At 36.8% G+C, this 27815-nt stretch overlaps 1 protein-coding gene across 1 annotated transcript in view; it reads right to left on the bottom strand.

Moving 5' to 3' along the window:
* Window positions 1-27815, bottom strand: part of PTPRC (protein tyrosine phosphatase, receptor type, C) — a 51454-nt gene that overhangs the window by 4525 nt on the left and 19114 nt on the right. The window contains exons 2-22 of the mRNA XM_010191022.1: window positions 22267-22436; window positions 21382-21468; window positions 18972-19187; window positions 18385-18489; window positions 17381-17524; window positions 16495-16620; window positions 14188-14343; window positions 11526-11725; window positions 9924-9984; window positions 9072-9180; window positions 7868-7899; window positions 6586-6701; window positions 5984-6074; window positions 5813-5889; window positions 5554-5590; window positions 5021-5118; window positions 3917-4042; window positions 1873-2030; window positions 1276-1411; window positions 485-634; window positions 4-74 (exon numbers count right to left, since the gene is read on the bottom strand). Coding sequence (XP_010189324.1) covers window positions 4-74; window positions 485-634; window positions 1276-1411; window positions 1873-2030; window positions 3917-4042; window positions 5021-5118; window positions 5554-5590; window positions 5813-5889; window positions 5984-6074; window positions 6586-6701; window positions 7868-7899; window positions 9072-9180; window positions 9924-9984; window positions 11526-11725; window positions 14188-14343; window positions 16495-16620; window positions 17381-17524; window positions 18385-18489; window positions 18972-19187; window positions 21382-21468; window positions 22267-22436 — 2466 coding nt within the window. The remainder of the gene's footprint in view (window positions 1-3; window positions 75-484; window positions 635-1275; window positions 1412-1872; window positions 2031-3916; window positions 4043-5020; window positions 5119-5553; window positions 5591-5812; window positions 5890-5983; window positions 6075-6585; window positions 6702-7867; window positions 7900-9071; window positions 9181-9923; window positions 9985-11525; window positions 11726-14187; window positions 14344-16494; window positions 16621-17380; window positions 17525-18384; window positions 18490-18971; window positions 19188-21381; window positions 21469-22266; window positions 22437-27815) is intronic.

The following is a 27815-nucleotide window of genomic DNA, read 5'->3' as shown; positions in this document are numbered from 1 at the left end:
TTCCTGTTTTTGTTTTTATTTTCTTCCCGATTCCCAGTGTTCTGTGTACGCCACCCCTTATAGGAAGGTAATCTCTAAAGAAAGATGATGTTTGGTATTATGCTTGATTATAATGGTTTCTGGGATCATTGTCTCCCCCTGGACATCTACACCCAGTCTTCATCTCCCAGTGCTTCACTTTGGTCACATCTGGACTATAGATTTAAAATGCCTGCTATACCATGTACAATGGCACAAGAAATTATGCATATAGACACAAGTAATCTTTCTGTGCTCCTCATCTTTGTTAAAAATAGTAACATCAAGAGCAGGACTAAAATTTGATTAATTTACACTTTTTTCATAAAGGTAAGGAAACCTATTGTGCCAGAGAAATAATATAGCACAGAAGTGATCCATTAAGTACTCTATCTCATGACTATTGTGCAAGGCACTTTCTAATGAAAGTGGGAGGTAAGGGCACTAGAATGCAATGCTCATTTACCTGAAACTCTGCCTCCAGCAGAGAAGGATCACTCGGAGGATCTTTCCTTTTCAAGTTGTTAAGATAGGAATGCAGTTCTGAGAGAGTGACCTCTGTTTCCCCATACTGATTGTATTCCACTAGCGCTTGATGGATAAGGATGTACTGTGACTGATGTTTCCCATTTGAAGAGTTTAAAAATGAAGTTATTAAACAGTGAAAAAAATAATATTACTTTTAAAAGCCATTATAAGAAACCATTAATCCTAACATTTTATTAGTGTTAATAGTATTAAGCATTAATGTTAAATAGGCATTAAATACAACTATTAAAAATCAAAGTGACTCCAAATTAGATATTTTGGAGCATATTTAGTGTGTTGGATGAAAAGTGTTCCACAAATAAATGCAATGTCATTCAAGAAATATGCAACTGAGATTTGAAAGATCTGCATTGTGTCAATCCACACATGCATTGTGTCAATCCATAACTTTTGTTGTACTCAACTCAAATGACAATTCCACCTAGCTCAATTTTGCATTTGTGAATTATATGCCAAAAGCTGGATTATCGAATCTAAAATATTCTTCTATGCTTCCTTTTTTTAATGCCTAAACATAAAAAGTTAAAGTTTCTAAAACTACAAAAATGTGTTGGAAGTTTTTCTCTCTCTTAATACTTTTCCGAGCTATATTTTCTATGAACAACTTCCACTGAACTGTAGCAGTACCCGAGGCTGAGCACTTCTGAGAAATACTGATGAAGCCCTAGCATAGGAGAGTTCTAAGCAAGAGGACTTTTAGTGCAATACCTCTACTTGGACCATAAGGCACCGCTGCCGACGCAGTTTCACGACATAGCCATAAACATCCACTCTGCCTTCTGCATCCAGCCCCTCCAGCATGGCATCAATTCCTATGTATGTCCCGGTGCGCCCAACACCAGCACTGCAAAGCACAAAGGCATTTGGTCATCAAGAAGAAATGGCATCTCCCAGTCCTACTCTGCAAGGGAAGCAGTCAGTGAGAGAGCAAAAGTGAAGATGTGTAACAGGTTACGAAGCAACTGAGAACAGTTCTTGCTGTAAATTAATTAGCAACACCACGAGTTTGTATTTTAAATATCTTCTAATGAAAGTAAGGCCAAATATGGTGCTTGTAGCCGGAGCAGCCTGACATCTATCTGGCTGTTTTCCAAAAGTCTCTGTACCCTCAGATTTTATCAACTTGAATATCCTTCAGAACCTTCAGAAAACAGGACTTTTTAGGCATCTTTGGCTGACTCATTCTCAATCAATTCACAAAATTTTTGATCAGCCAAATCGCTTTGCCAGCTCCCTTTTCTGAATAGCTTCACTTCAAGTTCATTTAACATTAACCTATTTATTTCTTTAAATATATACATTTACCTGCAATGAACCACTATTGGGCCACTAAAAAAGTTGCTGAGCGCATTAACTCTGCGTCGGAGTTTGAGAAGGAGATGCGGATCTTCAGGGACTCCATGGTCTGGCCAGCTTGTGAACTGAATATGAGTGACATCTCTTCCAGCTGTCCTTTCTCTTCCCTAGACAAAGTGAAGTGTGGGGTTTTTTAATACAGATGTATATATACACACATACACGTATATAAATGCAAAGCCAAAATCAAGTCTGGTATACAAAGCAGAAGAAAAATAAGGACAACAGTTATCAAATGTTGAAACAGAAATTTCAAACAACATGCTGTTGTTTGAATATGCTGTAATCCCGATAATCTCTCACATTATGAAATTTTTCATATTCAATTTTAATTTAAAAATATGAACCAGGAACACACAATGCCTCCAACTGAGGGCAAGCAGGAGGTTCAAAGTGTTGCTAAAAATGTTTTTTTTTTCCTCAGGTTAGCTTATGATCCAGACTATAATACGTTTCCTCACTCTATTCATAAACAACTTGGCCCATGTATAGCTTTGCTTACTTCAAGGGGTACAGATTGGCAATTCTCTTAGGTCTCCTAGGAGTAGCCTGCTGAGGGTACAAATGATTTAAAAAAAAATAAATTTAAAATTAAACAGTAGGTGCAAGAAAACCTATGATTTTCCATGAGACTGACTCTTTTAAGTCACTTGATTAAAGCTTAAAGCATGTCAAGTCTTGAATCCTAATTTAATGTGTTGCTGCTACATTAAAAGAGAGGACATACATTTTGATAACCATGATTATAAAACAAACTGAGAAAGACACCCCCCCTCAATGGCATTTTTTTACTGGCCAAGATTTAGTATGGCTATATGGACATTTCCCCAGTAATTAATCACCAAACTCTAACTCAGAGTTGAATTATTCAGTTGTGGCACAGTTATTCACATAGTTATTTGCCATTGTTGCAGTAATAATACATCACTTTCTCACCAGAGATCACTCTTAAATTATACAACCAGTGTCAGTTCTGCCTATATTCATATGATGTCAGCAGAACAGTCTAAACAGCTCTAAAAGCATCAGTTATCAACCTTCAGAAATCTCTCATTTCTAATGTCAGATTGTTCTGGTCACAGAGCAACATCTTTGTTACTCATTAATTGTTAACATCCTGATATTCTCACTGTCTTCACACTAAGTTACAACTTTTAATCAGACCACTTCCCGAGTAAATTTTAATGCAACATGAGACAGCAGAATAGGAATTTCCAGCTGGAATCGTGGGTCAAGATGGGTGGAGTCTGTTGCTTGACTATTTTGTTGAAGATGCAGCAGTAGATTTACTCTGAGAGTCTTAATGCTTTTAGCTATGACTTACACTCCATTTACCCTCACTGAAGTATTTTTGCAAAAGGCCTGAGAGGAGTGTTTAGCCTTAGATGACAAATTTTGTCGTCAATTGCGTACAGAGCAACTAATCTGATTTCAGATGTATAAAAGAGAGCAATTAACCAGTATTAGTGATTCTACATGTAGCCAAATTGTAATTTTAAAACACTTATGTTTATAAATGCACTTGGGTTTACCAGAATTTGTAATCATCCCACTGTACATTTATCATGAGGGCAGGTAACAGTGCTCTATCAGTCACATTTATTTTACTTGAAGAAGGTTATGCTGAGCTACACATAAACCAGTAAAATTTCTGTATTAAAGAAAAAGCTATATATGTAAGGAAACCATGATGTATTAAGTTTTCCATATTTAACAGCATATTAACAGTTATTTCTTAAGCACAGATTCTAGAGTACTAAGGAAGATACATTTTTAGGTTGGGAAGTATATGTCTAACTCGTATTTCCTGTAAGGAATGACACCTACTTCTAAGAAGTTTTCTTTTAAAATATATGTTGCTTAAGGAAAAACAGCAAAGCATCTTCCGGTGATAGCTGACTCTTCTCCTGCTAAAAGGACCTCTCAACGATACCTACAGACTCCAAATAGACACTCTAATTCCAGCCAGTCTTACATTTTTGAGTCAACTTACATTTGTGATGTGCAGTTTCTGAATGACGTAGTCTGGACAAGTTTTACTTTCATTGATCTTCACAATGATGTCCCCATATGTTGCAGAGCCATTCTCCATTGATGGCCAGTACTGGGCACATTTGTTCTATGAAGATATGAAGCTAGGTGAGCAGCACAACAGCAAAGTGGTAGAGAGCTGAGAGCTAGAAGAAAGTATGATGTAAAATAGATGGCAACTCAGTAGTTTTTCCAGCTTCTCACAGGTCTTGTCCTCCCCTGAAAAGGCTGTCATTGCTTAGGATGTCAGTGCTAAATAATTCCAAATATTCAACAATTCAGGTCTGTGATATGAAGTTGAAGCCCATGGAATTTAACTTGGAACATAAAGTGGGGGGGGAAATTCCTGTACACTAGTTAAAAAAGGGAACAACTACTGCTGGTGTTCCCTGAAGGCTGTAGAAAAATTTGCAGCTACTTCTATAGCATCTTCTTCAGTCTTCAGTGAGGGACATTGTTCCTGCCTGTCTCTAACATCAACTTGGGGATGCTGTAAATCTGCATGCTGCCAAGCTTTTAGTCTTTAAAAAAAGTTAAGACAGCAGTTCTCCTTCTTCCTGCTGTACCTGGAATAAGGAACAAAAGCAAGCCAGAAGCACCCAACCTTCCCGTTAAAAGAAGGGCAAAGACAATAGATTAAAAAAAATACTCTGTCTAGGATTTACTGAGGGCATTATCAGGATATCACAAGATAACAGACAGGAGAAAAATGCAAACCATATCTTTCATGTCAGGTCTGTGAGGAGCTACAGTTCTACCTTGAGCCCCTTTCTCGATTTATTAGCTGTAATTTGGAAGCTCACCCTCTGCTACTTACAGCTGTGACTAAAGTGACATTTTTCTGATAAGACTGGTAATTCCATAAGGCAACACTGTTTTGGCATGCTTTTCAACATAGGTTCTGCCACAACAAGAGAACAGCAAAGAATGAAAACAAAGCACTAAGAAGACGACGTAATTCACCACAGCACAGCAACCCATTCTGTTTTCAGACAAAGGAAGGATGGCAAGATGGATGGCAAGATGGATGGACGGATGGACGGATGGATGGATGGATATTTCTCACCCTCTTTCCTTCCTCACAGCGAGTCACCATGACAATAATTGTTGCCTTCTGTTCCCAGATCATTCTCCAGAAATCATCCGTGGTTTCATCCTTGGGACCTAGCAGGAGATATTTTAAGGGAGTTATTCAAAGAGCACAGCTAAATGGAAAAAACACTTGCCTTCTTGACATGCTTAGCCACACAGTCTGAAAAGCTAATCAGAGATCACACAAATAACAGCCATACACTTGATTTCATTATGACTACTGCCATTAGGCTACAACATTTTTAAAGCCTCATATGTATCTTTACTGCATAGCTGTGAAATCTGAAAACATTTGGTATAAAATTATACATCATGAGAAACCTGCCTTTGAAGTACAATTTATTCATCTTCATAAAATTCCCTAAGCAAAAAACTCATTGTCAACTTTATAATATGAAATTTCAAAATATTAGATTTTTTATTTAAATCTGCTAATACTTTTAAACTAGTCTCCAACAAAAAAATGGGTGAATAAAGCAAGCATATTCTTTTAAGGTTAAAAAGTACCTTGTGCTGCAATGTATTTTCTTGGTTCTTTGAAGCCCTATAAAAAGAACAATGTTATCAAGTTTTAGAAAGGAAGCATGAACAATTTAAAAGATTTGAAACTAAAAATAAATTCAATATCCAACAGTCCAATAGTACCGAATACATTACAAAAATGGAAAGGCCTCATAAAAATTCTCAAGTGTGTTCAATACATGAAATGTACACACTACAGAATTTCAACAGTGCCTAAGACTTTTTTTAAGTAAAAATCACTCACATCAATATAACTTGCATTGATATAGTCTGATCCTGGGTCTCCTGAGATCTCTGAGAGCTCAACACGGTTATGATCATCTGTTTAAATAATTTAAAACATAATAAATATATTATCTCAAGGCACTGAGAAAAAATATTTATAAAGCATGCAAAAATTTTAACAAATACTCACACGGAAGGATATCAATGTAACGGTTTTTGTTCTGATTATAGCTTTTTTTGGCCTCCTTTATTGAAAATTTAGTGAAAACTCTAGGAATACTCTGTAAAATACAATGTTCCTTTTATTATTTATATTTAAAATAATTTCTACTTACAGTCAAATTCATATGGAAGAAATTTGGTACTACTGAGCCTGGAAGATAACATTCTGTTTCATACAATAATACTTCCTATATTTCTTATATCTAAAATAAACAAATTTATTTTCCCTTAATATAAATTATAAATAACTCCACAATTACATATACAGTAAAAGAGAGTATTAAAAATATGCATTAAAAGATACTTTAGAATGAGAAGTATTTAGGCTGTGTATTTTATTGAAAAACTTCTCTGAGGGGGGAAAAAAAAGTACCATTATCTTATAATGAGGAGAGCTTGGTAGCAAAATTGACTGAAGCCTACTTGACCATCAATGAGAAGGTTTTTTCTATATTCTTTTTTTTTTTAATTTATTTATAACCAGCGCATATACTTCAAACATGCTCTTGATCAGAATTCTTCCAACTACCTGACTATAAATCTGTAGTATATTTTGAGCCAATGACAAACCTGAAATTCATCCAAGAAAAGTCTTCCTTCATCAGCAATCTTCCTCTTGTATGTGTCCAGCAATTGCTCTGAAGGTATTGGCTCTATGTTCAGAAGTTGCCTGTCATCATCTTTAACTGTGTAAATACATTGAACGTTACGGACTTTGAAAATATAAATTTCAGTAAATGTCATTCTCAGATTGTCAACTAAATTAATAAAGGACAAACCTCTTTATGTTAAATAAGCATGTTTATTTTTCAAAAAAAAATGGTGTTGCCTGAGCCAGCTGTAAGCAAAGAGGCCCTGGGAATAACAGAACTTGTTCAGCTCTGCCACCTGACTGGAGACGCCTGGGGAGGAGACCATGTGCAGGGACATTGCATTAACCGTTTTTGTACAAAGCTGCGATTGCCACATTCCTGCCACAGCATTCGCCTCAGTATCCACAATAGTTACATGGCCTTGTACTCTACTTCAATTCTGATCATTTATCAGCAGTGGTAAGATGGATTACTGCGCAAACAACACACAAATGTACCAACATCTAATGCCTACTTCACCAAAATTTTTCCAAATTATTCTCTGAATTGCAATAATCTGTAATATCATCTTTAACAATAAAGTAATGGTTGAACAAGTTGAAACATCTCTAACTAGACATTTATTCCTTTTTCATTTACATTGAAAAGACTTCTTAACAACCATGTGTCTAAGCAAATGGATTTGAATAGCAACATAGTATTACTTCCCATTAAATGTAGTTGATTTCTGAGGGCTTGAATGTCTTTTTTTGTTTTTCTGGAAACTTTCTGGTATTGACTGATTCTATCTTTCTTCATAGGCTTTGAATCTTTTGCTAAAAGTTGCACATAATGTTCAGTTTCACTCTGTAAAATTTGAAAGGCTTCAAAATTTTGCAATAAAAACTGAATAGCCTATGTTTAAATTCTTGCTTTGAAAAACATGCACAGGAAAGGGAAATTATAGTTGAAACTGTATTTTATTCTGGACTTACTCTCAGGGTTAAACATATCACAGCCATTGTCTAGGATAACAAAACTATGTTTGTAATTAAATAAAAAAATAAGCCTTTCAAACACTGATAAACTTTCAGTTCATTTAAGTATTTAATGAACTTCTCCTATGTATTTACTGAAGTGGTTTTTTTTCTCCAAATGAAGTCATATCGTGTTGATATCTGCAATCTATGTATACAGCCTAGAATGTAAACAATCCAAAGGTGGCAGCAAGACATGTGACTCATTTTATTCCCACTTGCTAAATACATAAAGATGCTCACCTGCAACAAGGTTCACGCCTTCAGAAGAATTGCTGTAAAAAGCAAGAGCATCTGTAAAAGCTTTGACTAATAAGACATATATATGATAATGAGATAAATAAAAGCAGTTTAGTGTGTGAACACCGAGACTGCATTACAAAGATTTCAGTGAAATAAGAGTGCTACAACTGGGACTTACAGGCCCTATGCAGAGGTGGTTGGGATTCTTGTCTTCCTACTCTGAGCACTATTGAAGGGGAGAAACAAGGGAACCATATCAAACAGCTTTACCACTTGCATAATATTGTCTGTATCACTTGCAGCAAAAGCATGGCTTTAATTTTGTCACTGGAGCAACTGCTCACACCATCTTTGTTTCTTTTGCTAAATAAGTGACAAGAAACTAACACATACATAAAATATAACGAAATTAAGTTTAAATGCTAAGTAACCAAGAACAAGCCAGATTCTCTTGAGCTGTACAAGGAAAAATTAGTTTTGCTTCGCTCAGTGTCTGAGCAAGAGCAGCTCCTTGTGCCCCTAAGGGGAAGAGTAGGGCAGGGAAAGGGGCTGAAAGAGACAAGTCCCCAAGTTCTGCGGCTGCCAGAGGGCTGAGAGGTTTCTGAAGAAATTGCTCTAACTCGTCTGTCTCTACCAGCAGCAAATGCCCCCTCACACACTGCACCACGTCCCTTCACAGCACTAGCAGCCATCAGCCTGGCTTGCCAGGCCCTGGCACAGTCACCAAAGAAGGCAATGACCCTTCATCTATTGCCATCTGCTCTCCTACAGAACTGCCTGGTCACCTAGAGATGACTGTAACTAACAGAGCCTCCCTGAGATACTGTTTCATTTCAGAGAGTTCCAAGAATGCATGTATTATTTTCATTACTTTTAATTTAAATCAAGGAAAGGTTTTCCAGATATTTGTGAATATTTTTTTCATAAAACTAGCGACATTTTGCTCTAGCAGATCAGTTATTATGTGCCCTGAGAAAGGGTATAGCAGAGAGACTTTAAATCTATTTCATTGCATTTGTATTGCCAGACAAACCAACAAAAACTTTCTTTTGAAAGGATCAAAAGGTAAAAGGATGTCTTTTTCCTAGTATTAATGAAGTATCAAACTTGTAGCTGCCTGTTGGGAAATCCTGTGGAAAAACAGAAAGCCTCTCCTTCCCCATCCCCCATTTATATAAGAGTGGGAGAGAAACATGACACTTACCTAAGCTTTTTTTTGTGAAGATCATAGATTTTGTATAGAACCAGTAGTAGAGCAATTGATGTCACAATGATCAAGAATGTCAAGAATATAATCAGAGCTCTAGAATTATCTAGCAACAGAAAAATAATACATTTATTATTTCTTGAATACATAATTTATAGCATTTTAAAATTTCTTTTTTCCCCTTTTTTAAAAAAAATCTCTATTATTCCTAGAACCAGGTCGCATTGATTTTTACTATTTTTTGTATGAAAAGAACAATTATTTTAAAGTGTTTAGTGTAAGTTTGTTATTCCAAGCTGCCAAAAGTTTTAAGCTCACAGATAAGGAGAGAGTTTTATTTCTTCATTAAGATAACTTTCACTTAAACTCTCCATGTCCACCTGTCAAAATGCTAAAACTCACTCACTGGCTCAGCATTACCATGGTTGTCTCCTGCTCTGTGTGACCTCTACACCTGAGCAGCAGAGCCCTCAGCTGCTCCTGATCTGGGAGTTGGGAATACCTGACAAGTCACAGATATTCAGTTCCTGAAATGTAGGATCTGAACACAGGAAAATAATCCTAAAGTGAATAATTTAAGTTAGAGAAATTAATTTCTAGTTGCATTCAAATGTTTCCTGAAGAAACAACGGCTGTGTAATAATTCTGAATTACAGTCAATGACTTGTCAACATGTTCTGTTACATTAATGCTGAAGGTATTATTTTTTTCAAGTTCAGATCTACTATTAATTATAAAAACAGGCAGTCTGGATTTTAAATTAGGAGCAATTGTAACAGAATTCACAATTTACTCTATTACTTTATACAAAGATTTTTAAAAGTTAAAATGCTGTATATATTTACTTACATCTGGTTCTTATACTCCTCTTTACTGGCTGCCCTCTATGATCTCCATTAAACACTAAGATCTGCTTGCAGTGGATGAGAATAAAGACATTAAGATAAAACAAGTAAAAAAATCTGCTTTTTTTTTAAAGCAAAGCACAATGTATATTTGAAAATTATTTGTTTTCAATGATTCAAAAAAATGCAGATGACTGTAAAAAAAGTTAGTGAAATAAGGAGACACATTTTACAAAATCAAAATCAGATGTATCTCAAGGAAAGTCAAATTTATCTCTTTTCAAATCAAAATAAAATCTCTCAAATCTGAAAAACAACCATGCAACATGTAATAAAACATCATTATTTTATTACCTTCAACAGTAAAGATACAAATAGTCAACTGAATTGGATATTTTTAATACAAGTTCCTGAATGGGAGAAATTCATAAAAGTTTACATTATAGAAGCCAAAATAAACTTCTAAATAAGCTGCTTTCTTGCAACATTAACTTTTGGGTACTTTAGCTGGTGTTAAAATACTAACTTTGTTTAGATGAGTTTATGTTACATAATATATTTTACATTTATCCAGTCTTTTAAATTTTATTAATAGAAACTCCTATCAGATCTAATAGGCAGCTTAAACTTGTACATCAAATATCTCACAGTTTTCCTGTGAAGAAAAATTAATCTTATGATTAAGCTTAAAGATTTAATACTAAACAGTGGAGAACACTAACAGGATTGAATATTAGTGATTTTAATAGTAATATCGTCCTGCTGCAAGTTATCCAAAGGGGGTGGAGAAGAGCTTTAGGCACCATTGCTGACTGCAGGCTGAGCTCTTACTGAGCCTACTCGACTCCTTAAGAGAAACCTTTCCTGAAGACTTGGAGGACTGTGCCCCAACTCCCACTCTCTACTCTAAAAGGCTGATGTGTTCAGGGGGTTGGCGGTTTCTCAACTCTGCAGCTGGGAAGAAAGCCATGCTAGGTAGCAACATCCAGAGGAGTAGCAGAGATGGCAAAGAAAACAAGCAAGGGGCTTCTCAAATACCAAAAGCCAGAAACCTAGTGCAAACATCACTAAACCAAAAAGTGTGCTGGGTAGGCTCCTGTTTATTCCTTGAACAATTCAGTGTGCAGGCAGAAAGAAATTGTGACATCCACCAACTCTCACAGGTGATGTGGTTTTACTTCTTGAGCCTTCCATAACTTGAGCCAGAATCTTTCCATTGTTGGTTAAGGCCATAAGGCTTTATCTGTTTTCCCTCTAAGAACTGGGCTAAATAAGTTCGAAACCGAAGCCAAAGTTTAGAGCCAAACTATTTTAAAACTTACGGAAACCCACAATTTTTCTCTGTCCCAAGCACAAACAATCTATTTACACTGTATTTTCAGGCTGTCAGAACCCGTGTGAAATAGCCCACAAGGATTTAATTGATAGGCTAGGCGCATACACATTTTATATCCATAGACACTTCTTTACATCTGTGGCTTACAGATCCATAGATTAACTCCTCTACCACCATATTTGCCTTTTTTTTCCTAAAATCAAGTATAATATACTTAAACAATGAAAATACAGCAATATTTTACATATTTAATTTAATAAGCCTACTTACCGTAAATGTGTAGTTTTTCAAGTACGAGAGATTTTCTTTTTTAAAATCACAATAATTGTCTTTGGCGACCTTTGTTCCATCATCTTCCCAAGTCAATTCAAATACTTTTTTTGCTCCGTACACTTGTTGACTTTTGCACTTAATTTGGACAGCATTATCAGCTGTCAATGTTGCATTAACGTCAATCACTGGCTGTGGCTCTGTTCACAAAAGAAGTGTTACTGGTTCTATTCTCATCATTTCAAACCAAGCATTTCAACAGCTGTATTTGTTCATGTCTGTTTGCTATCTTCTCTCTTAATAATGTCATACATTTTCTTCCTTAAAAATTTCAATCCCAATTTAAGAAGACAAAATAAATTTTGAGCTAACCACAGGCTTAGCTGAACTGAAAAAGGTGTGAAGTGGAAGTGAAAAGGCCGGGAAGATCACAGCTCTACTGACAGTCAGGCTGCCAATTTAACAGGATGGCAACTGTCCCTCTTGCATCTGACATCACTTTCTCATTTGAGGAACATGGGACAACAGACAAGGGAACAAACAGTTTTCTATGTATGTTTCAAAACTTGTGTAAAGGAAATTTCTTACCAGGAGTTACCAGTGTATTTTAATACTTGGAATAGTAGCGTTTTTCTTTAAGTGTCACATTGTCTTAAAACTGGCCTAAAACCACAAAAACTTTTTAATGATAAGGAGTCTGTTAAATCTAATCTGTGTTTTCTACTCTGGTTTTGTATGTTGCAGCAAATGTTTCAGACTGAGGGCACAGCCCAAGGGACCTTACATTGAGAGCTTATAAAACCTTTCAGAAAGTAAGTAACCTCCTGCGTAAGGCAGCTTCATTAGCCACACTTCAGTAGAATGCTACCATGGAAATTTTCTTCAAAATCACTTCCATTTGCAAGCTAGCATATTAAAAAAAAAAAAAAGGCAGTAGCTTTTTTCTCATATGAAGAGCAAAGATCTGTGAGGCTTTATGAGCAGATCAAATGTTCAATATGAGGAGTGACGGGATATTTTACTTGGCTGAGTGTGTGGTAACGACATATCTGCTTATTTTCATACACAGGGCAGATTCCTATTCAGCTTACTACTGAAAGAGCTGAGACAAGGAGAAAGTGAACATTTAAGGAGGCAATGTGTTTGTTGAAGATAAAAAAATATTTTATAAAATTTAGTGTTTTTTCTACTTCCAAGGAGTTGTGCTCTACTGATATATTCTCTTGTTCAAGAAGCCGTAAAACTCTTCCACTATCTGCTTGATCATTTTATCAACTGTTTTAACAGTTGGAGAAGGTGTAATAAACACCATTAAATCACAAAGGTAAGAACTTTTTATTTTCTTTAAAAAACAAACAAAAAAACCAAAAAAACCAACCAAACAAAAAAAAAACAAACCTGAGGTTGTTTTACAGACCCATAAAATTACATTGTGGACTATGATCTTCACCTGAGTTATTAAAACAAGTAGAGCCCCAGAAAGTGAGGGCCCCAAAATATAATATGCTCAGACTAGATTATCATAGAGAGGAAAATCACGATCATGCTCAAATTAGGCCTGTCTAAAAATTAAAGACATTTTTCAGTTTGTTACAGTTAAATGATCAAATGGTTCACATTATCAATCAATTCATTTATCAGATTTTTTTTTCCCATGAGGCTTCAGGTGATAATTTTGATCCCTGTATTCTTCCAACTATAAACTAAAATTTGTTAGCTCAATGACCCAGAGTAATAGGGAGATTCCAGTGTTTTCATGGATTGTCTATAAAACTGGATACAAAAGCTCTGTATATTCCACAGAAGGATAGGATTCAAATTCAAAACAATATTTTGCCCTGTACTTCCCAAAGCTCTACAGAATCACTTCTAATAAAAACAGCAGTCAGATTTAATGTTCTTATATATCCATTTCTACATACTTCTCAGGAGTGCTAAAAGTTACAAAAGATTTATTTATTCCTATTATTAGGGGGGAAAAAAAACTACATTAAACTATCAATACATCACTAGCACAAAAAAATATTTTTCACTAAAAAAAAACTTTTGCTTATTCAGTGAGATTAAAGGCAATATTAAGTTAGTATTTTACCAGGTATAAACCATCATAGTTTCCCCTATAGCTGTGTCTCTATATTAGCTAAGTCTGGACAAGGTGGACTGTGTCTCTGTTACATCTTGTCTGCATCTGATCTGCAAAGTCTGTTGTTCTGGTTTGAGCTTTTTAGCTTTTATTGTAGTTCTATCAATTGAACATGTGTGACAAGGAATCAGGACCATGGAGGTAAGCTTTTGAAAGTATAGTCCTGAAAAGGTGCACAGACCTTTTTGATAGCACAAGGGTTGGCACATCTTTGGCATTAACCTCATTTGAAGTCCTAAAAGCTGACTGTGTACATGTACATCCAAACTAACCAAAACCCCATACAGACATCAGTAGTGGAGTAGCCTGAGTAATGCAGGTCTGCTTTGAGCAAACAGGCAACTACAGAACAGAAGGTACATTCTGCATGTCTTTGTAGTTTTCATGCCACAAAGAAAAAATGAATGCTTTTCATTCTTTTATTCTTTAATTTGAATCTTTTCTTTGGATTGGGATGTAATGCTTTCTAAAATGTTATCAAGAATTTCAATTAATGCAGATTTTAAAAAAGAAACTTACCTGCTGATTCTGTTGTAAAATTATGCATTCCAGGTTTTCCCCGTATTTTTCTATTACTGTATCTGCTGTTCGTATATGGAGTCACAGACACAAAACCTTTGGTGTAAGGTTCTAAGTCATGGCAAATAAAGTCAGTCATATGAACAAATTCTTCCTCTTTAAGAAAAAATGAAAAATGAAATTAATCAATGAGATTAATGAAAGTCATGTTAATAGCACAGGAACTCTTACCCTTCATCAGAGCTACCTGAAACCACTGTCATGTGTACTTTTAATTACCTTGTACTTGGTTGGTTTGTCTCACTAATGCTGAGTGAAGGCTCAGGAAGAGAAAGAAATGCATTCCCCAGTCAAAAAGTTAGAAAGTTGCGGTTTTGTTCTGTTTTGCTTTTTACTTTCTCCGTATTTAAATAGGTGCAATTAAAAACTAACATAAAGCTCATTGATAAAGAGAAGCTGATACATTCTTCTGTGTTCAGCTTGGGAAGGGGTTAGTGGACAGATGTCAAAAGTCACTCTGCACACCGGGCAAGTTTGTTCCGGTATGATGTGAGAGATGTCGTGCGCTTTCAGTAGTGGCAAGCAGGAAGGAAAGGAATTGCATGAGAAACATGAGCAAAGCTATTACCCACACTGCAGCTGGGGCTTTGGTGGCTTGAGGATCTGGGGAGCAATGGACTTTCCATGCTTCCTTCTGGCTGTTTCAGATGTGACCTCTCTACATCCCCAGCGCGCTGCCTCAGTCTCCTGCACTGACCAAGTCAGACTAAGCACAGAAACTGGTGCATGGAGCTGCCACCCTTTGGGTAGCGGTCAAATTCGAGACACGGAGAATGGGAGAGATTATTTGCATTTGGGGAGCATGTGAGCATCACAGCCTTTGGTTCCTGTGGCAATCCAGCTTTACAAAACATGCAGTATGTGAACAGAAAAGTGAATTAACCCAGGACTAGCTTAAACTTGATATATATATTTCCCGGAATCATGTATCAGGATCCTCATTTTCAAAACATCATTTTTCAGTCCTCGTTTTGAAGAAAAGCTCACACCTGGAAAACATGGTCCCACTATAATGGATACAGACTTATCCATCTAAATGTAAAATGGCCAAAAACAACATATCTGAAAGGAGTGACCATTTAGTAGAAGATAACCACCTGGCCTTACCTATCTAAGCATATATATGCTAACTGCCACACTTAGGACCCTTGACTTTTCACAGAATCACAGAATATTAGGAGTTGGAAGGGACCTTGAAAGATCATCCAGTCCAATCCCCCTGCCAGAGCAGGATCACCCAGACTAGGTCACACAGGAACACGTCCAGGTTGGTTTTGAATATCTCCAGAGAAGGAGACTCCACAACCTCTGGGGGCAGCCTTGGCCAGTGCTCTGTCAGCCTTACAGTAAAAAAGTTTTTCCTCATGTTCAGATTGAGCCTCCTATGCTCCAGCTTGCACCCACTGCCCTGTCACTGGCTATCACCGAGAAGAGCCTGGCTCCTTCCTCGTGACACTCGCCCTTTACAAATTTATAAACATTAATGAGGTCACCCCTCAGTCTCCTCTTCTCCAAGCTAAAGAGACCCAGCTCCCTCAGCCACTCCTCATAAGGGAGATGTTCCACCCCCTCCATCATCTTTGTGGATCTGTGTTGTACTCTTTCAAGCAGTTCCCTGTCCTTCTTGAACTGAGGGGCCCAGAACTGAAGACAATATTCTAGATGTGGTCTCACCAGGACAGAGTAGAGGGGAAGGAGAACCTCTCTTGACCTACTAACCACCCCCCTTCTGATATACCCCAGGATGGCATTGGCCTTCTTGGCTGCAAGGGCACAGTGCTGGCTCATGGGCATCCTGCTGTCCACCAACACCCAAAGGTCCTTTTCTGCCTGGCAGCTCCAGCCACTCATCCCCAAGCTTCTACCACTGCAAGTCAGTCACAGTTTTTAGTCAGAAGGCAGGTCTCTGTCTTCTCAGAAAATATATTAACCAGCTATAGCAGCATTTTCTGAGACAGAGCACCATGCTACAAACAGATAAGGCAACTAATGATCTTGTCATAGCGTATTCTTAATACAAGAAGCATGAGAACTGAAGGGTGACAGAGCTGTGTCCTGAAATGGCATACTGCATAACCAATGGGTCAACTGGAATAAAGTAAAGAAAGTTAAATATTTGCACTCAAAAAAAAAAATCTGCACAGTTTGAAGAGATTCCAATATGGTTAGACAACTCATCATGCTTGGAGATCTGTGAATATTAAAACATGCAATGAATTATTCAATGCCGCAGGGACCTATACTTACCTTTGTCATTGCATTTCACAATATAGCCATCTGTAGGACCCTTTGAATCATTGCTAGGTTTACTCCATCTAACTGATACATTTCTGGCACTAGGAACTACTTCAAGTTTCTCTGGTGTTTCTGGAGCTGTTGTGAAAGGAAAATAACGGGGGATTGAATACTAACGCAAGATACCATCAACATGTAATATTCTTCATAGTCTATTTAATTGAAAGAAATTATACATAAGTATAAAGTGAGTATATGTAAAAGCATCATATTAATTTCATAAATCAATTTGGGACAAGGCAATATCATATATTACTTAAATTGGCCAACATTTCCAAATATTTTACATTGTTTTGTTTTCCTTACAATTTTTACAAACTTTCAATGTTTGGCCTAAATTTTTATTTGCAAGTTACTTGATTTAGTTTGATTTCCTTTTTAATACAGAAAAAAAAATAAAGCTATGCTATTTTCAATGGCAATTTTTTGGAAAAACACATCATTTTATCTGAAGACGTTCTTTGCAATTATTCTATCACATCTTTCTTCAAATCAAGAACTTAACACTTGTTTTTTACTATGTCTGCCTTTTTTTTTTCTTCATTCAATCTTCCTTACATTTGGCCATAATCTCACTCTCAAAAAAAAAATCATCACAGAAGGAGAGGAAGGCATCAGACTGGAAGACTGGGGCTGGAAACGGAAAGGAAGACTGACTACAGTCAAAGAACAACCACAAGGCCAGGAGACTGGGTAGGAGGACCTGGGGGAGAACCTGACCGTGGCTGAGCATGGTACTCAAAATAGATCTTCAACAACAGGAAACACATAGTAGGATTCATAGTAGGGTTTTCCAGAAATATGTGGAACGTAAAGCAAAAATAAGCATCACACTTACCACCATAATCTGTTGTTATGTTGAATCTTTGGTTGACAACCTCCATTTCAAGAAAACGCACGGTACCCCTGCAGTCGTACATACGGTTGGGTGATAAAGTGTTTGGTTCTTCACAATCTTTATTTAATGCTGTAGATTGAAAACCTGTAGACACCAGAGAGGTTTTTTTCAATACTTTTCACAATTCCAAAAGCACACAGTACCAATTTAAGTGGCATTTTTCTCTACCATATTTATTCAACATAATTTGTAATAAACGATCATAACATTTCGAAGTGTACAATCTAATCCAATTATTAGGTTTAGGATCTTTTATGCTAACTTATTTTTGCATAGATCTGTACTTTTCATTAATAAAGGTCATATGACTTGTCTTTCTAAGAAAGTAGCTTTCCCACAGAAATCAAAACATTTCATGGGAGTCTAGCAGAACCCTGAAATGGCTTCTTAACTCCTCAGCTTCCTGAAATGTTAAGTCTCCAGCCCCAAACATCCATCATGCGTTTTTCTGGGACACATGAGGATATCCAGCATCCGTATCTTCCTTATCATACTATCTGCCTCTGTCTTCTTCTCAGGCTGGCTGGCTCCAAGAGCAGAGAGCCTGGACTCTCACCATCCAGGAGCCTGCAGAGCCAGCTGCCTGGGTACTCTGTAAGGGATCAGCTCACAGCAGACCCACAGACTGCAGGATTTCCAAACTCTCGGCTCCCCTTCAGACCATCAGGCAGGACCTCAACATTTTCAGAAGTCTGCAATTTGTGAATCTGGTAAACTCGGGAAATGAGCTCTCTGGGTCTGAACTTTCCCTAGATCTGCAGTGCATGGGCACGGAAGTCCCCAGTCTGGCAATTCCAGAAATTCTGAACAGCCCTCCCCTGAAAGTGGCACAATTAATTTAAATGTGTCAGTCTCTTGTCAAAAGACAACATCACCATCACTTTTAAAAATAAACAAATAAAAAATAATCAACTTTTAAATTATCTATATTTAAAGTGTCTTACCATTGCAGCTAACCGTCACATTAGCGCAGGAAAGCGAGTGCTCCCAACATATCTTTGCAGATGTGTTGGTTATATTCATAACATTGAAAGGATTTGGTCTGCTGCCTGAGAAAGATTAATATTTTATGTCACTGTGACATTGGCTATATTGACTCTTTAAATAGCAATTTGTTCTTTTATATTTGTTGACTTGTTCTGCAATATGAAAGATACAATTGGCACAGAATAATACATAAAGAATTTAACAAGAAATGGAAAGTAAAAAATTGAAAAAGCCTACATGAGACAATGCTGCTATTCAGATAATAAATGAAACTTTTAATCCAACAGTCTCTTAAGTGAACTAATTTATTCCTTTACAATGAGAAAACTACTTTTTTTACAGCCTACTTTAAGAAATACTGAGAGGTTTTAAGGTGCTACTTCAAAATGCAAAGTATCTTGCAAACCAAGCACAAAGTATGAATATCTTCTGACCGATTCTCTGAAAAAAAGACAATAGACTAAGAAAGCCAGGAAAGCTGAATTACTGCATGTAAAAAAAAGGGAAAAAAAGGAAGAAACTACTGAAACCATTCTATACCTACCAGGTGGAATAATAAGACAATTGTCTGGGCATTTTTCAGTTCTCACTGTGTATCTCATGCATCTCTGAAGTTCTATTTCATGGGTGATGGAATGCACAATGAAGTTCATCTTAGCCTCCAAAATACTATAGTTTCTGTTTTTTACGAGATTTTTCAGTGTAACACCAGCCATATTATTCTCAGCATCTACACTACTTATGCTGTAGTCAATAGCATCTAAAAGAAAAAGGTAAAACAGCAAATAATGATTTGATAACAATTTTTAAGAAACTTTAAAAGTTTTATGGCACCCCTAGTATCACATTAATTTTAAGAATCAGAAAGTACAGCAAAATTAGCTGCTTCTTATTCTTTATTTTTATTTCTTAAATGTATATTTTACTTAAAAAATTTTTAGTCAAGACAGAACATTTTCCTAAGGAAAATGTTATTTCAAATGATCATAATATAACAGTTCTTTCAAATAATTCTAGTTAGGAAAACTAAAGAATTAAAAATAATAACATTCCAGAAGCAGATTTGCTTTAATTTAGAATGTTAGTTCAAAGTGAAATAGTTTTAACAAACTGAATCATTTGTTTGAACAGAAATTTCAAATTTTCTTATTCAAAACACTTCATAATCATGTAGTAAATAATCACCATAGTCTATTCCTGAAAATTAGAAAGAAGACATCTAATTCTGAAGAGAGATAAACCCATGTCCAAACTTTAGTTTTACTTCAGTTATAAATTGCAGTTTGCAGCATGTGATTATCTGCAAGGTGGGGAAAAATTAGAAAGGGCCTTGTAGAATGAAGGCAGATCTTTTCTGCAGCCCTCATACCAGCAGCCTAGTGCGGGGCAATTAAACAGAACTGTAAATGGAGATGAGAAGACCAGAAATGCTAATAACTTTAATCCCACTCTTTCAGAATTGGAAGACAGTTTATAAAATAACCTGAGACACTAACGGATCGGATTTCTGTATTTGAGCTTACAGATCTAGTCAAATTTCAGGACTGAGAAAAATAAGGGGTTTGGTTCTTACCACAAGGTTCTTCAGTTGTCACTGTGGGAGCTTCTATAAGAAAAGAAAACAAAATGAAGCTGTGGCTCAGCAGGTTTGGGGTTTTTTTTCACGGAGAATTGGAGGAAGATGACTAGTATAGCCGAGAACTCTTCATTCAGTACATTCAATACAAGCAATTGTATTTAGCACTCAACTCACATTTTAAAAAGGGAAGAAAATATCAGCGACATATAACTCATTTTTTAACCAGTTATTTTAGGGATCATGTGTCTTTCATCATTTTTCAATGACATCACTGACTACAAATCTAACTGGCTACATTTCTGCATACGAAGTTACACAAGAGTATTCCAAAACACACATTCTCATAGCAGTATGATAAGCTATAGCAGTTTCCCAGGATAGGTATGCTGAGGAATGGCTAACTGAAGAGTATCCAAAGTCACAAGGGAAACAAAGTTTACCTACTTTTTACACAGCTACTCTTACCTTTGGAAAGAGATTTATGTGACAGTACAGTTCATTTTACAACTATTTTTACACCAAAATACCCCAAAAGAAATTCTGAGCTGGTATTTAGAAAACAGAAACTTGGGCAAAGAACTTCATCCTGAAAACAATTACATAAAACATACTAAGGTATAAGTATTACCAAAAGAGTATGATATCAATTTTTTTTTTTCATAGAAGATAGGCCCTAGATTTGCATCCCTCCGGGCTGGGAGTCATCTGCCTGAGTAGTGCCCCTAGTGTGAGGGTAAACTGCGAGTGTCCAGTGGAGAGTTACCAAGACGGTTAGAGGCCCTCAAGTAAAAGCCAAGCTCTGCCTGTCAAAGAGCTGACAGCAGCCTGTAGCTACATGAAGGGCAGTTACAAAGATGGTAAGAGTCCAGCTCTTGGGTGTACTTTGCTCAAGCGCACACATATATTTTACTGACCTGATTAACTCCATACATCTCAACTGCAATACTCATAACTGTAAGTGTTTGCAATAGGAGATACCAAGAAAATGTTAATGCTGAGTAAAACAAAAGGTAAGCCACCAGAAACAGAAGCACACAGATCTGTGGATGTATTCATATTTTTGCTGCTTGGGCAAATTTCTGTGAATATCAAGAAGAGTACTGACACAGTAATTGACAGATTTACCCTCCTGCTATGCCACTGTAGAAATCATTTCTATTTCTCACTTGCTTGACACGTAGCAAATCTAGTATCTTTAATATTACTCATAAACTATTAATAAGATTCCTAAAAACACCCTTAAGATGAATGCAGTTCTATGCCTCATTTTTATGCTTAAGTTTGACAAAAGAAATTCAGAACAAATTCCCTTATTCTAACACATTTTCTGTGGTTGCACTGTCATAATTGTAATAACTGTGTGCAAGTTTGTCACCTATTGTGTGAGTGGGGTTGATCCCAGTGTTTGCTGGCATGCTGACTGGTGAGATGGTGCTGTGCAAGGATGTTGAATTGTAATCATCTGTAAGGAAATAAACAACACATCAGCATTAAAAAGCAAAATTCATTATTTCATATGGCTATGTCATCAGAAATGTCTTACACTACAGCCCTTCTTCACTTTCTGTTTTTATTCCAGGATTTCTGTAATTCAGAAAGAATACTGAAAGAAAAACTATGCTAACATATTCAATAAAAGAGAAAATGAGTGTTTAAAAAGAAAGCAAGCTTTTAGGAATACACCACTTACATGAATTTTGCAATGTACAAGGACATTTTTTGGTCATTATTTTGGCATAATCCAAGATGGTGTCAACATAAAAATGGCATTAATAATTGTGGACTGCGAGAAACAAAAACATTTTGCTATGTTCCTACAGTAAAACACAATTATGAAAAGTGATTGTGCTCTTTCAGAAACAAGCATTCCAGTAGTGTTCATTTGCCAGATCACATATCTTGCTCAGTAAATTACTTGCTACATCTCAGTATTTATCTCCATGCTCATAAACCCCTGACTCTACATTCTCTTTTAGGTCCATTCCTATTGCTCTTGCTTTGGCAACAGTCTTGTTGCCAGCAGCTGCCATTTTGATACTACTGTGATGACTACAAGCCTTGGCCATGGGATATCAGATTCTGGAAATAATTCTGATATTGTCACTATGCCAAATTGCAGACACCTTTTTTAATTTGATGAATCATAAGCTGGAAATGGCTACCCTGAGGCTGAATTACTTAGTCTTCCCCAGAAGTAATGACTTAGTTTTTCCCCACAGTTCAGAGAGTAGCGAGTGGCATCTAAATGAAGACGGCAAACCTGAGGAAGCATTCTGGAAGGCAATGGGAGTGCGTGTGGTGTGGGCAGCAGTGCTGCTGTGTGGCGGGTTGCCGAGTCCCGTGGCAGGGACGGAGCCTGCGTGCGTGGAGAGGTATGTGCTGCCTGCAGGAGAGACACCTGTGGTGAGAGGTACAGCAGTTTCATTAATGCTTCAGAGGCTGCTGGGTCAAGGAGGGACACAAAGCTGCACAAAACACAGGACTGCTGTTCTGGAATGCTCTCATACTGAGGCACTGCGAATTTGTTAGTAAGCAAAGGCACATCAAACGCTCAAGGTGTTAGGGGGTTCAACAGGTGTCAGCTGAACATCCTGTAAGTATAATCCTTTTTGGACTGCACCTCATTCACGCTGAATGCTGTGTTTTAAAACTTACTCAAACTTGTTATTCAAAACCAGACTTGTCCAATACTCTTGCCTCTTAAGACAGTGTATTTCATTTCACTGGGCTGAATAAAAAGGCATTATACACTCTGGGAGATAATTGTGCATAGGAAAAGGAAAGAAGAAATTATCAGAAAAAAACATCAATGCAGTTCTGTCATGTTAATTAGAAGCTTCTTACCAGGTGTAGTCGCTGCTGATTCAACTCCTTAAAAACAGAAAAAGGGAGAAAGTGTAAATTAAACTTTCAAGGAATTAAACAAAATCATATGCCAAAAACATTAAAAGAAACATTCCTTCCTTCCAACTATCAGCTGAGCTTTCCCTAGGGAATTACACATTCTTAAGCAATATTTAGTGGAATGCAGCAACAACCAGATCTCCAAAATATCAAGCATATGATACATAGATTGATATTGTCCATATAAAAAAATCATTATTCCTTAAGCCAGGAGTTTGTGCTGTGCAGCCTGAGGCGTGGAGACAACATCAGGAAGGCTGCAGTGGATGCCAGTTCAGCTGAAACAGGGGCTGCGGTCCCGAATTCACCATTCAGTGGTGCCTGGAGGTGAGAGTGATGTGGAGTGTGCAGGTGTAGGTGACATAAGGGAGGGAGAGGTGGCAGTTGCCAGATTTTCGCCTCCTGCTGCACAGTGGGGAAAAATATCATCAGGTGAGCAACACCTGAAAGTGAGAAGCTCATTGCAAGCAGAAAGGCTGCCAGCTGCTCTCTGAATTATATTTCTCCCTCCAGCACTGGCAAAAAGAACAGGTTTACATCGCTTTCTAGTTCCTTCACAGATTGTGTAACAAATCTTCTTGGATTTATTGCAAGAGCACGGCTTGTGACTAGGTTAGCAAGACCAGTAATTCCAAATTCCCACCAACTTGTCTGGGATGCCTTTGTGGCAGAGATTCGATCATCCTTTAGCCGGGTGTGGGGGATGCACTGATTTCAGGTGTTTGAAAAACCAGCTGAAGCAGGTGAATTAATGTGCAGCTTGCAAAAAGCCCAGAATAATTGGGATGGTTTGGGTTTGTGTTGTTGATTCAGGAAGGACGCTTTTCCCACAATCATCACATACTGCTGCAGGGCCCAAGGAGCTCTACATGAATTGCAGGGAAGTGCCAGTGTGACAGCTCAGTATGAAACTCCCATCTGAGAGCCCAAGGGGAAGAGGTGTCCATAAGGAAAACACAAACTCATAACAGCAGCATGTTATAACTTAAATTCTATTTGCTTTCTTTGAAAAGCATGTTTCAAATTCCCACCTATAACTTAATTAAAATAAACAAAACTAAATATGTTATCAACACATTAAGAGATTTTGCTGTAATATAATTTCCTCAGACAACATAAATCACCAGATTGCTTTAGCAGTGATGAAGTTAACCAATGCATGCTAGAAGTAGATGCCAGTTCAGCTAAAATGAGAACAGCAGTGCCACAGTTCTGAATTTACCATTACCTTCAGTGGTGCCTGGAGGTGAGAGTGATGTGGAGCGTGCAGGTGAAGGTGATAAAAGGGAGGGAGAGGTGGCAGTTGCCAGATTTTCATCTCCTGCTGCATTGTGGAAAAAAGATATCACCAGGTGAGCAATGCATGAAGGTGAGAAGCTCATCTATACTAGGAAAAGGCCAATGGTTTGTACAGTTTTCTCTCAACCACATTTCTCAAGACAGATTTCACTGGGAGAATACTTAAATGTTTTTGTATTTAACAATGTATTTTGCAATATCAAAAGCTAAAACCTTCAAAATCTTCTTCATCACCACACAGCAGCATACAAAAGTACAAGCAATATCAACAAATAGAGACTGGGTTTTTGCTGAAGAATTTTATTGCTAAGAAGAGATACGAACACTAATTTTGTTCTCAAGAAAAATCCCACTTGTCTATAATCCTCACTGTACAAGAGCTGGAAAGCCAAGCCTTCGCATTGCTGAAAGTCATTTACTTTCCCCAATATTACTTTCTAAATGGCAGTGCCCCTTCTGGACCATCCTGCTGATAGTTAAGAATCTCTCCAAATAAGTCTTATCTCTAGGTTATAAATTACCTCCTGAGTTGAGCTGGGAGCTATAATCTTTTCATACCCATAAAAACAAGCCTCAATTTTGCACTCTGCTTTGAAATCCTGACCCAAAACATTTTGTATGGGTGTAATGTAAAATTTCTGTTGCAAGAGACAAAAATAAATGGCAATGGCTGGAACCATGGGTTTGTTCTCACTATATCTTTTACTCATTTTGAGGATTAGAAACTTCAACTTTAATGTAAGAATCCTGAAAACCATGCCGAAAGCATGCCTGTTCCCTCAAGGCATCTCTCTCTAACACAGCCTCCTATGCTTTCAGCAAGGAACAAACTTCTACTTGTTCACACTTGCTGTGTCTATCCACAGACTTTCATTTGCCTGTTTGGCTCTTCCTTTCTCTCCCTTTTTCTATTAGTTCTTTCCCAGTATGTTTCTTTCCTGGATTATTTTTTTTTTGCATTTGTATTTTTCAAATAGTACTTCACTGTATAATTTCTCTTTTACTTCAGCTTCCCTACCTGTTGTAGCTCTACTCTTCTGAAAATAAATTCCTTTAAGCCTGGATTTTTGTTTTTAAGGCTATGTGGAAAAACTGTAATACTTATGAAGGATCCATCTTCTGTTGCCTTCTTTATGTGCCAGGGTCAAAACCATGTCTCATCTCTGACACAGAAGCTCGACAAACTCCCAGGACTCTGAAGATTTCTCTCCTTATTGACCCAACAAGCAGCAGCACATGAGTTGGCTGCTCAATAGCCACGATGGATTCTGCACCCAATATGGACAGTTCAGAAGACCAACAACAGCTATTAAAAACACATGACCAGTGACGACAAAGTCACCTGTGGAAAGCGAGCAATTTCATTATGCTCAGAACTGTCATGAAATGTGTATAAGCCATGATATAAAAATGAATGTCAACAAAAGCTAAAATCTTGTAAGCACTTTTCCAGTGAGCAGTTGAATTCATTGTGGACTGTACATTATTCAAGATCTCTTCCTACAAATTAAAATTTGGAAAAGGCCAGAAGGTTTAATATTTTAAAGAAAAAGTACCAACAGAAGTCAAATGAAGCTCAGCTAAAAACAGTAATGCAAAGTTAGCTACTTCATTCCTCATTTATAGAAGTAGGGAGGTGTGTTGCCTAAAATCTGGTCCATGAAATGAGGATATGGGCCTGCCTATAGTTTCTCTGAAATCATATGAAATAGTTAAAACAAAATTGCTCTTAATTGTAAGAATATAATCTGTAAAACATATAGTAGACTGACAACAGTCTGAATAACATGAGTTTAGAAGCTGTTATATTAACTGCTCTAGTACGTTAATGCATTTATATATACATATATCTCCATTGAAACACAGGACCATGTATACTTTTCAGAGCTACAGAATGTTAACAGATGAAGCTGCCTAACCTGAGAGATGTTACAGATAAGAAAAATATAGTAGATGATCTTTTGAACTGTCAATGTTTCTTCAGCATCTGAAATCTCCAGTAAGAACTGGAACATTTATTAACAGCAATTGTATAATCTATCTGTATGTATTAAACTGCCAAGAAACCTTGTAAAAGCTAACATGTATATTCATTCATATCTGTCACAAGCAATTAATTTTCAATGTATCTTCATGGTTTTTAAATTCCATGTCTGAAAGTAGGCACTTGATCACTTCAAATTCCATAATCTTCATTTGGTTTTGCAGCTGAAGAACCAATTATTCCTTCTCCTTCTCAAATCTTACTTTGGTTCAGCACAATAAATGTACCTCAAGACCAAAATTAACTTCCTGTGTTCATCAACACAGATCAACTTTCACTTAAAAAACTGTTTTCAAGAAAAGAATAAAAAAAAGCTGCAGAAAAAGTCCAAAATGAAACTGCTCAGAGATTACTGCAACACTGAGAAATAATTTTCAAGCTACTTACTGATCTCTAATGCAAACATGATGGAGATAAAAATATATACTTTAAGATTCCCTATTCCAAGTGAAGATAATACGAGCAAAAGAGGGCTCATAAGGTTGTCATAGTGTTGTATTTCTGATTGCTTCATTCACTTCCTTAAGTCTCCCATTAAAGCAATTTTACCCATTCTCTCCCCTGTAAAGTTAGGAATAATGCTACTGGCTTAAATATAGCATGAAGTTTATTGCTCACTCATGGTGACAGAAGCCAAATGTTACATGCAATCACAGAACTCGAGGTTGGAAGTGACCTCGAGAAATCGTCTGGTCCAACTGCCCTGCTCAGGTCAGTGTCAACTAGAGCAGATCACTTCTTAAAACAGTTTGGAAAATAATAGTCCTAGATTGCTTGTTTTTCTCTCCAAATAAGTGTAGGCATTTTAACAGAATTTCATGGCAGTTTTATGTCCTCCTAAGCATTTTAAAGGTCTTCTGCTCTTGTATGTTTCTATTCTATTCTATTCTATTCTATTCTATTCTATTCTATTCTATTCTATTCTATGATTTATTATAGCAATGGAATAAGAAGCAGTTGAAAAGAATTCAATAGGTGGCACCAGAACACCAATAAACCCCTCTCAAACAGCAAAGCAGATACATTTCCCCATAGAACCGTATTGAGAGTTACTAAGTACACTGAAGGAAAATAAAGAAGGACCCCAACACACCAGACTATCTTACTCCAATATTAATAAGCATATTCCTACAATGAATTTATTCTTCCCAAAATATCCCACAGCTAACAAATATGTCTGAGCTAACCTCAGGTTAACCAAGTCAACCTCAAAGTCATAATCGTCTGCTCATATTTATATTCTAAAACATATCTGGAATCTTGAAGACTAAAATCTAAGAATATATTTAAAATTTAATAAGGGTGACCAACCCCCCAAAAAACATTCTGTGTAGTACAAAAGCCTGGTGACTACCAAACTAAGCAAGCCGGTCTGGGTTTAAACTGAAACTATCCCACACCTTTTCTCAAATTTTAAACTGCATCCAGCCATAAGACATTTTAAAGATAATATGCATAGGATAGGCTTAGATAACCCAAGTGGAAGAATTAAAGTATATAAAAAGTTCCTACTACTGAAGGAACTTTTCTAAGTTTTTCCTTTCCCTTCTTTTGATTTGGCC

This window comes from Mesitornis unicolor, unplaced genomic scaffold (assembly GCF_000695765.1).
Source record: "Mesitornis unicolor isolate BGI_N332 unplaced genomic scaffold, ASM69576v1 scaffold24320, whole genome shotgun sequence".
In the NCBI taxonomy this organism is placed as follows: Eukaryota; Metazoa; Chordata; class Aves; order Mesitornithiformes; family Mesitornithidae; genus Mesitornis; species Mesitornis unicolor.
This window is presented reverse-complemented; position numbering and strand designations above follow the sequence as displayed.